Raw genomic sequence first — 10,778 nt, 5'->3', positions numbered from 1 at the left:
CCAGATTTCAGCCTGTTCAGCTTGACCTATGCTTCTCTGTCAAGGTCATGCCCAATGGGACCCTCATGTGGTGTTGGTATAAAATGCTGTAGGAATAGGTCTGACCTTTCCCAGCGGTGTGCCCACTCTATTGCTGCCCGTAGGTTTGGCTTGTTGGGAACGATAGTGACTACCTTCTCATGGTGTTTCACATGAGTAACTATAAAGCAAAACTAAAAGCCACTGCCAAGGCAATTGGACTTTGGGACAGCTTTACATAGGATCCAGAAAGTAGGTGTTGCTTCAGCTACATCGCCTGAGAGGCCTGAGCTAGCAGACATACTCACAGAACAATGAGAGGATGACAGGATCAGGTCAACACAAAATACAGTTTCACATACCTTCTTTGAAAAAAAAATGGACATGCCAACTCCACCTCCCTTCAATGCAACAGTCTGGTGATTGCCACACTGGCCCAGAAAACAGGAGTGCTCCTACTGAGTCTGAGGGAGTCCTACCCAACAGGCTGATTTAGACAGGGGCACCTTTTATACCTGCTGTTGGAGTCGGAAGCACAAAATGCAAGAGGAGATGATTCCCAAGTGGATGGAAGTAGCAGCCCTGACTCAGACCTAAGCTCTGAAGGCGGGAGTTCAGACGCAGCCTGTGCTCAGGTTTTTGTACTTGTTCAGTCGAGGTGGTTCTCCACTTAGCATGCAGATTTTTTGGATCACCTTTCTCCCCATGTACTGTATAGGGAGCCTAGATAGTTAATTGTAAGTGCCCAAGTCTCTTTCTAGATCTAGTTGCAAGCCAACAGGTAATGATGAGTAGATGGTCTTAAGCTTTCTGGATAGCAGATGTCTCCATACAGTAAGGATCCCTGAGTGAAGGTAACTACAATTGTTCTTTTAAAAAGCAGATCCAGGCTTACAACTATTCTTTTAAAACACAATGGGTGCATCTACACAAGATACTACGATGCTATAGCAATACACTACAGTTGGCATGAACCATGATGTCGCTGCTACGTCACTGTAGCAATGTGCTCCCTCGTTACAGCATGTTGCTTCACCAATGTAGTGGCCAAAAATAACAGCAGCCGGTATGGTGGAGAACAGGCGGTTACTGCGCCATCTTTTACTACTTCCAAAAGGAATTAATAATGGTGCAGACACAAAGGCACCATACGGCCATGTGTAGACGCACCCCAGTATGTGGTGGTGCTGTCACCCATTTTTTATTTAGTAGTTTAGTGGTCTGAACACTTGACCTGGGTCTGGTTTCTTCCTCTGCCCAAAGAACTTCAAACTTGCATCTCCAATGAGAGGGCTGGACTGGGTAAGGCCATACTTCCCTGTTGGACTTGGGTCACTGTGCAAAATTGCTATATTCTTGGGGCCAGAAAGAGAGCAAGTAAAAAGGCTCTGTAGCCTAGTGGTTAGGGAAGTAACTTTGGAAGGGCTGTCCTAGATCCTGGTCCCAGTTCCTAGAATTATTTCTTTTTTCATTAAGCAAGTGTTTAATAAACACTTCCAGTCCTGGTACCTGAAAATTAAAGGCACCAATTCACTTTCTGCCCCATCCTTCATTTTCAAGCAGTCATAATTTATAAATGGAAAAACAAGGATAATGTCTGACTTTTATAAAATAAATAAATCAGGCAAAGTAACAGTGGAATGCAAATAATTAGCAAACTTCCAGGCCATTGTCTGTTAATATTTATGTGTTCCTTCAGGTTAACAGAAACATTTACAGTCCCTTGATTATACAAGCTCCAAGGGTCTGACTCAGCCAAACGGACAAAGTGGGAGGTCGGGGGGAAATGCCCAGATGGAGATCCTACTGATAAGGATTTCACCAGAGTTTTAGTGAGAGAGAGATCCAGAAAACAGATTTATGTGGCACAGGTGTGGATATATTGGCAGTATCCAGCCCCAAGGATGAAAATCACTTCTAGTATAACATCTGCACACTAGTTATCTCTCACTGAAGGAGAACAGCCTTAAGAAAGTCTGCTGGACTCCTGCTCTGAGGTGAACTTCTAAGACATTTCTGGGCTTCATTTACCAAGTTAGCAGCTTTTGTTGCCAAAGAGCTGCTGTTTATCAACCCAGATTAATTATTTAAAGAAAGAGTGGAGTTAAATCATTAATTAACAAGTGGGCTACTTCATAATTAATATAGTTGCAAAATTCAAAGTTTCGCAAAATAGCTGTCACTTAAAGTTTACTGAGCAGTGAGCTAAGAATAACATTGGGTGTGTCTATATGTGCACATTTAATGTGCATTAGCCTAATTTACGGCTCATTAAGGGCATGCATCTACATGTGCGTGCCCTTAATGCATCTTAAAAATGGCAATTTTAGACTATTCAAGCCTAAATTTGATACCTGCCTAAAGCTGGTATCAAATTTATGTGCGAATAGCTAAGTCACATTAGTGAACGTGTAGACACGCTATGCACATTAACTCGATGCGTGTCCATTGACTTGGGACTAATTTTACCCCCAGGTCGGTCTGCACACCTGCATTAATGCACCTTAGCACGTGCACATGTAGGCATGCACCTAAATCACCTTAATGTGTATTAGGCGAATGCGCATTAAGTTTAGGCATGTGTAAAAGCACATGTAGACATGCCCATAGAGTCAGAGGTGTGTTGGTTCCTAGCTTGTAAATTCACAAAAGCTGCATTTCAGATCATTCATTTCTCTACATCTGATTCACAACTAGGGTGTCATGGCACATTTACAGTCCTCTGGAGTGCCATGCTACGTTCGCACAATATGCAAATATGATTCACAAGATAAACTCAGAGATTTCAAATAAGAAACCATTGTGTTCAAAACATGCTAACCCATTGTAGTCTGAGTTCTTGCCAACAGGAAAACTGCTCTATTATTTTTTCTGTTGTGAAAAAATAAGTCAAAACTAGAAGCTGGCATTTTTCAAGGGGTGTCTTGAGTCTAACAATGAATGCATGAAGACTAAAAAGGTTGAGAACTACTGCTCTAAACATACTACAGATCACATCTGAAAGAAATGGCATCCTGGCAGACAGCTCCTAATAAATACACATTTGGCTTTAAAAAATGACTGTAGATAAACTCCCCAAGCTTGTTAATCAAGTCATTGATTTATATATACACACAGTCAGCAGTAGATGATTTAATCATCCGTCAAGTTTTTAAAAGCACCTAATAAAAAGGAGAAAGCCAACTGACATTTTTCAGTGTGTCCTTTGGGCTTTGAGTAATACAATTAGAATCTGAAGGTGAATTAGAAAGACAGCTGTATTTACTGAAGAGATTAATTTGTATCATACGATCAAATGGGATCTTTTCCAAATGTTGTAGAGAGCACGGTTCTTATGACTGGCTTATATTATATGAGTATGCATCAGCTTCATAGTAGCAGGGAAAACAACTGTGGATGTGAGAACTAAAATTCTGCTTTGGTGATAAACACCATCCCTGTTTCTGAGAGGCTGGCAAATTATTTGTAGGAGAGGGAGAATAATGAGGCGAAGAGGTAAAAAGAGAGGAGGGTAAGGAGAAGAATAAAAGAGTGCCCTGTCTTCAGGAGCTCCTATGAAGAAAAAAGCTGTAGCAGCCTGGTCCTCACCCTATTTCCCCTTCCTTCCTTTTTGAAAACATACCGTTGCTGTTCCCTTCCTAGTCTTCTTAAAGAAACTCTGGCATGTGGGCAGCTTTGCTCCATCCTCCCTTCCAGAGTAACTGTAAGGCAACATCGCTGGACTCCCTCATCAAGTTAAAATTTCTACTTGCCCCTGGGTAAATGGGTTTTCTCAGGGCTTATGCTGGTTCTCTTGCTAAACAAATGCAGATCAAGGATGTCGTTCTAACAGAAGCTTCTTCCGTGGCATTCATAAGTAATTTCAAATATACATAAATAGGAGTTTTAGCATGAGCCACTGGAAAACAGAAAGATACTTTTATGGTATGCCAGGTCTCACTGCATAGACATCTCTTTTCCAGACAAAGGTTCTTAATATATTACACTAAGAGTCTGTACAGGAGAATAACAACAACTATGATATATATTTATTGCTACACATGGATTATAGGACAACAGCAGAACATGAACCCTCATGAAGCCCCAGCTTGCAGAAGTCTCTATCACTTGAGCTATTGTCCTAGTTAAAAGCCCTAGCAAGTTCTTATCCTGTGTGCATCAGCCCCCAGATGGACACAGCATGAACAACAGGCTGCATTTGTCCTATCTCTGTAATAAAGTATAGGCAGGGAAACATATTATACTAAATTAAAAGGCATGGAAGGAGGAGGACACTTGCTGTATGTCACCTGCTCCATGGTAAATCTGTCCTGCGTCTATTCCTATCTTGTGATAAGAAAAGGATAAAACAATGCAGCTTATTCCTGAATGAAACAGAATTAAATTAACATAGTTTAGCTTCCATTTTCCACACATTAGAAATGAATTTAAAAAACAGTTTTGCAGAGTGCCTGATGTGTAGTTACGTCACCCTCATCACTTTTAACCTGAGATATTTTCTCTTAATTGTCTGATAAGAGCCTGCTAAAGTTACCAAGAAGTGAAAGTAAGGTAGTAGCTCAAGTGATTAGAGGCTCCTTGCGGGCTGAATATTGCTAGTTTGAGCATCATATGATATTAAAAAACATGTTTCTATTCACATCCTCCTCCTCTCTTTTATCATGTTATGTCTAATTTAGTGCGTAAGCTCCAAAAGGCCTTGTCACTTTTCTGTCTATTAAGTGCCAGGCAGGTGTGTGCTGCTACATAAATGCTAATAATACATGATGTACTCAAACTTATTATTATTCTGTAGGTGTCATTCCAGCTGGTTAGAATATGAGCTGTTGATGTGGAAGGTCTTGTTCTAAATTCTGGTGATTGCTTTGTGAGCTGTCATGAAGTCATGGGCAATGGGGGATTTCCAAGAGACAAATCTGAACTTGCTGATCGCTAGGCAGTCACTTAGCCAAGAAAGCCAGGCATAATGCGATCAAGTCAGAATCCCCAAGTGCCATAACTGGATTGTAATAGCAATCTGTCCTGAAAACTCAGTTTCAGGCCCTAGGGAGTGACCTGGAAATTAACCATCCCTCCCAGCTGTTCTGCAATGACTGCTCAGCTGTGTGTGTTTAAGAAAGGCCTGATATTTGAAGTGCAGCCAGCTCTTTCAGCACATGTTGGCTGAGCCCCCCTTAAAATGACTGAAAAGAGTTAAATGCTAAAACTCCCTGAAAACTTAGAAGCAGCTAAAATTGCCCAATTTGGCAGGGACCAAAACCCTTACAAATGACACAGCATGTCTTACTTGATGTAATCAAAGGTAATGGTACTGACACAGGATATGGCAAAGCGAAGTGTGGAAGCAGCAGCCCACATTGTAGTGGTGGCTGCAACACGCTCCCAGCCTCTTTCCTCCTCCACCCACTGGTGCAGGGCAGACCTCATGGCAGGAGCCTCTGGGGACTTATCAAAGTCCCCAAAGCAAGTAAGAATCCTTCCCTTTGCCTCTGTACTCAGAGTCACATCCTCTCCTCTCTTACCCCTTTTTCCTTTCCCCCGCTCTGCTGCTTTCCCTGCTGTCCGCAGCATAGGGGAAGCTTTAGAGCTGCTGCAGCAGGGCTGTAAGGGGGCTGGGCTCAGCTGGGACATTGACCATGGCAGCCACCATAGGAGTGGGAGAAGGGGTGGGTTTCTCTGCCATCCCAGGTCCCCTGGAGGGTGACCCTCCCCTGCCCATCTATGCTGCCTCTGCTGCGGTCCCAGCTGGGCCCAGCCCCCAGGCAGCCCTGTTGGAGCAGGCAGAGAAGCTCTGAAGCTTCTCCCACCTCTGGGACAGTAGGGAAAGCAGCAGCAGACGGGGGAAAGGGGAAGGCGAAGAGAGGGGGCACGCCTCTGAGCATGAAGGAGAAGGATGTAACTGGGCTAATCAGTTACCTGGGTAATTCCTCATCCTTCCAACAACACAGCAAGCAGAACCAAAGGATTCATGCTTGTCACCGAGCAAGACAATATTAGAACGTGTTTACTTGAAATAAATGTGCATTTTGTCAACTTAGCATATGCAAAATGCCTGATAATGTTGGGGGCTCTATTGCAGTCTGTTATACATACCCAGACGCTGAAAAGAATTATAGCATCATAGAAAATGAGGGTGGGAAGGGACCACAGGAGGTCACATCTACTCCACCCCCCCTGCTCAAAGCAGGACTATCCCCAACTAGATCATCCCAGCCAGGGCTTTGTTGAGCCAGGCCCTAAAAACCTCCAAGGATGGAGTTTCCACCACTTCTCTGGGTAACCTGTGCCCATGCGTCACCACCTGTCTAGTGAGAAAGTTCTTCCTAATATCTAACCCGCTGCAACTTGAGAGCATTGCTCCTTGTTGTGTCATCTGCCACCACCGGGAACAGAAGCAGCTGAGAGATTTCAAGAAGAGAGCGCTGAATTCAGGCCCAAAGAGGTGTTGAAACTAATAACAGGGCAATCATTTTCTAGCTTTTGGATCACTGTTTAACGAGAAGCGTCCTGTCAGTTGTCTCAAAACCAGTTGAACGAAGTGATGTATTAAGCTTGACCTGGAAAATGATCAACCTGCCTGGAGAAAAAACAGCAAGAGAGAGATCTGCAATAGCTCGACATTTCTCCAACAGGAACACGTGCAGCCTTTTTTCTTCCAGCACATACTTCATTTCCAGTTGTGGCCAATGCCTTTGTAACCCTGGGAGAGTTTCTAATGGGTACAAAAAATGCAGCGTGTGGAAATTGTGTGAGAGCTCCAAAACAATCCCTGCGTGTAAACACGATCCTCACACAAAACCGCCCAAGAAACAGAAAAGAGACAGTTTGAGGGGGGACATGAGACGGGTTTACAAAATACCCGGTGAAGAGAAAGTCAGTAGGGATTTGTTATTGACTCTCACAGGACAGGAACTGGGGGTCACGCCATGAAGCTGCCAGGCAGCTCGTTTAAAAAGAAGACTAGGAGCTTGTTCAGGGGTGGACATCCTCGCCCCCAGGGGTGGGGGCAGCCAGATACAAAAAGGGAGCAAAGGGGCATCCTCCCTAGACCCAACATGCTGAAGGCTGCAAGGCAGAGAGGAGCCAGACCAGCCCGCTCTGCCTTCCAGCCTCCCCTAGCGTGACCCGAGCACGGGCAACTGGGGTCTGCGGTCTCACCCCTCAATGCCCACTCTTATTTCCTAGTCTGCACTGCGTATTTTAAAGCGGGGAGGGATAGCTGCCGTGTCCCCCCCCCCCCCCCGGTGTCCTCTGAGCAGGTCTCCTGCCCCTGCTCCGCCCGCCCTGGGGGTCAAAGACCAGGCTCTTGCGGTGCCTCAGTTTGCCCACCTGCACAAGGGGGCGGGGGGAAACCTGACCGGGCTGCGGAGCCGGCGGGGAGCGCAGCCCGTGCAGACGCCGCGGTCTGGAGCGCAGCCCGTGCAAGCGCAGCGGCAGCAGGGGCCGGGGCCATGCCCGCCTGGCTGGGGGCTCCTCGCCTCTGCCTGGGCTGCTGCGCGCTGCTGGCGCTCGTCCTGGTGCTGCTGGGCTTTGCCGCGGGTGAGTGCGGGCGCAGGCGCGGGCCGGGGCTGGGCAGGCGGGAGGCACCCCTGCCCCAGGTGCTCGGGGCAGGGAGAGGAGGTATCTGGAGTCCTGTGTCCGGGTTTGCCCCCACCCCCGTTCTGGGCAATTTGGAGAGTGCAGCGGGGGCAAGGGAAAGGGTTGGGGGTGGAGAGAAGAGACAGAGGCACCTGAGCTCGCAGCGACTGGCTCCAGGACTAATGACACAGCCTCTTTTACCCTGAGGGCTAGTTTTTATTTTATTTTATTTTATTTTATTTTTTGCTTTGTTTGATGTGGGTTTCAACAAAGAAAGTTGTTCTTTGTCAGTTACACGCGGGAGCGGCGAGAGACGCGCGGGTGAAAGCTCGCTGCGCCCCCGCTCCCCCGAAGCCCCCCAGAAACCCTCCAGCAGCCGCGGAGCCCCCCGCTGACCCCCAGCACAGCCGGGGTAGGCGGGGCCCGTGGAGAGAGGGGGCTAACCCCTTAGTGTGTGTGTGTGTGGGAGGCGGCGGCTGAGTGGAGCCGGGCCGGGTCAAGCCCCGCCCAGGCCCCTACTTGGCCCAGCCCCCCAGGGAGCCACGCTACTGGAGCTGTGCAAGCAGGCGCGCTTCTCTGCCGGCGCGTGAGTTAGCGCGGAGTTCGCGCGGGAGGGCGCCAGACCCTGCGTGCGCACCCCCCAGGGTAGACAGCCCCAGCCGTAGCCAGCCTACCTGAGGCATGACATGGATGGGCACGCGCCGCACCCCGAGGGTCCCCTCGGGCTCCGCGGCCCCCCCCCCCCCCCCCCCCGGCACCTCAGAGACGGCCACCCAGACGGAGCCCCTGGTCCCGGGCTCCACGCAGACGGAGCCCCTGGCTCTCGGCTGCGGGGGCTGCCTGTCCCTTTTTCAGGCTCTGGGGCCTGGGAGCATGGCGACCTCCCCTTGCGGGGTCTGCTCCCTTTTGGGGTCTCTGGCGCGCCAGCTGGAGGAGCTCCAGGCCGCAGTCCAGAGACTGCGTGCCATCAGGGACTGCGAACAGGAGATAGACTCCTACTGCCAGGCCCTTCTCCCCCGGGAGGCAGAGGGTAGATCGCAGTCTCCCTCCAGGCCAGAGGAGGACTCTGGGACCTCCTGCTGTGTCCAGCCAGGGGCATGGACCAAGGTGGTCAAGGGCCCTAAGGCCCGCCGCACCAAGGCCCCACCCCCACCACAACTGAGCAACAGGTACGCACCTCTTGCTGCCCCAGCAGAGCCTGCTGAGTTGCCGGCCCCCACAGGCAACATGGGCCTAACTGCAGCTCCCGCCCCTGCTCTCCCCAAGACAAAACGTAAGGTGTTTGTTGTGGGAGACTCCCTCCTGAGGGGGACGGAGGGGCCAATCTGCCACCCTGACCCCTTAGCCCAGCAAGTCTGCTGCTTCCCAGGGGCCCGCATCCGGGACATTGCAGAGAGGATCCCCAAGCTCCTCAAACCCACAGACCACTATCCCATGCTCCTTATTCATGTGGGCACCAATGACACGGCTCGGAGCGCTCCCAGCCAGGTCATGAGGTGCTACAGGGATTTGGGAGCGGGGCTTAGGGGTCTGGGGGCACAGGTGGTGTTCTCGTCAATCCTCCCAGTCTCAGGCTATGGGCTGAGAAGGGACAGGAGGATCTATGTGGTCAACCAAAGACTGCGGCGCTGGTGTCGTCGGGAAGGCTTTGGCTTTCATGACCACAGCCCGCTCTTTGGCGAGAGAGGCAGTGAGCTGCTGGGAAGAGATGGTCTCCACCTCTCTCCCCTAGGGAGGAGGCTCTTCTCAGCCAGACTGGCTGACCTGCTCCACCGGGCTTTAAACTAAGCCCGTTGGGGGACGGGGGGACTACTGCCACTGCTGGCCCGCTGAGCAATCCTTGCAAAGCCAGCGGATCATGGCACTCAAGGGAGCCCACCCCGGCCCCAGCCCTGGTAAAATCTGTGGGCAAGGAAGGAGCCCCCCAGGGGGCACTTGCCTGTCTGTACACTAATGCCAGGAGCTTGGGGAATAAGCAGGAGGAGCTCATCCTCCTGCTCAGTGCAAACAATTACGATGTCATAGGGATAACGGAGACCTGGTGGGACTCCACCCATGACTAGACCATGGGGATAGATGGCTATACCCTGTACAGGAGGGATCGTGTAGAGAAAAGGGGCGGGGGTGTAGCTCTCTATGTTAAGGAAAGCTACGCATCCCTGCAAGCCGATATTGGCGACCAGGGTGGACGGCTGGAGACCCTCTGGGTTAAAAATCCGTGGGGAACACGGCACAGGGGACACAACAGTGGGAGTCTATTACAGACCTCCTACCCAAAGTCCTGAGCTTGACCAAGAGTTTGCCCAGGAACTGGCTGAGGTAGCTTGCTCCAGGACCATGGTTGTCATGGGTGACTTCAATTCCTCCCAGACATCTCGTGGGAGGATCGCTCAGCAAAATCTGAGCGGTCGCAGAGCTTCCTCTCGTGCATGGATGACCTTTACCTGACTCAAGAAGTCTATGGGCCAACGAGAGGCAAAGCGCTGCTCGACCTGGTACTGGTTACTGGGGATGACCTAGTCGGCGACCTAGAGATCGATGGGAAGCTGGGTGACAGCGACCACGAGCTGATCACCTTCACCATCCGCCGAAAAGCTGGCAAGTCAGTCAGCAACACGGAAGTCCTTGACTTCAGGAAAGCCGACTTTGACAAGCTCAGGAGGCTTGTCAGTGAGGTCCTAAGGGACTGTGACCACAGGGAGAGGGGAGTTCAAGAAGAGTGGTTGCTCCTCAAGGGAGCGATCCTCAATGCCCAAACTAAGTCTATTCCATCTCGGAGGAAAGGCAGCAAGTGGGCACAGCAGCCCCCCTGGCTCTCCAGGGACCTAGCAGACCTCCTGAGGCTAAAAGGAAAGGCCTACAAAGGATGGAGGATGGGAGTCACCTCCAAGGAGGATTATTCTGCACTGGTCTGGTCCTCTAGGGAGCTGACCAGGAAAGCCAAGGCTGCAACGGAACTCCAGCTAGCTTTGAGCATCAAGGACAATAAAAAGTCCTTTTTCAGATATGTGGGGAGCCGGAGGAAAAGCAGGGGCAACGTTGGACCCCTGCTGAACCAGATGGGGCAACTGACAACTGACGCCCAGGAAAAAGCCAACCTATTAAATAGGTACTTTGCGTCAGTCTTTCATCAGCCCCATGGGACGCCCGTGCCCGCTACAGGGCCAGGAAGTCCGGGAGAG

General features: G+C 50.0%; 1 protein-coding gene across 6 annotated transcripts in view; it reads left to right on the top strand.

Moving 5' to 3' along the window:
* Window positions 1–7,367: 7,367 nt before the first annotated feature.
* Window positions 7,368–10,778, top strand: part of LOC106737083 (N-acetylated-alpha-linked acidic dipeptidase 2) — an 88,284-nt gene continuing 84,873 nt past the window's right edge. The window contains exon 1 of one of the 6 annotated variants that reach the window (XM_019496399.2): window positions 7,368–7,557. In XM_019496399.2, coding sequence (XP_019351944.2) covers window positions 7,470–7,557 — 88 coding nt within the window. In that variant the 5' untranslated portion in view covers window positions 7,368–7,469. Of the gene's footprint in view, window positions 7,558–8,126; window positions 8,183–10,778 lie in introns of those variants that run through there. The other 5 variants (XM_019496396.2, XM_019496398.2, XM_014605906.3 and 2 more) reach the window with 5 other exon arrangements.

The sequence above is a fragment of the Alligator mississippiensis genome, chromosome 1 (assembly GCF_030867095.1).
Source record: "Alligator mississippiensis isolate rAllMis1 chromosome 1, rAllMis1, whole genome shotgun sequence".
Classification (NCBI taxonomy): Eukaryota; Metazoa; Chordata; order Crocodylia; family Alligatoridae; genus Alligator; species Alligator mississippiensis.
Note: the sequence above shows the minus strand (reverse complement) of the source record. Positions and strands in the feature narration are given on the sequence as shown.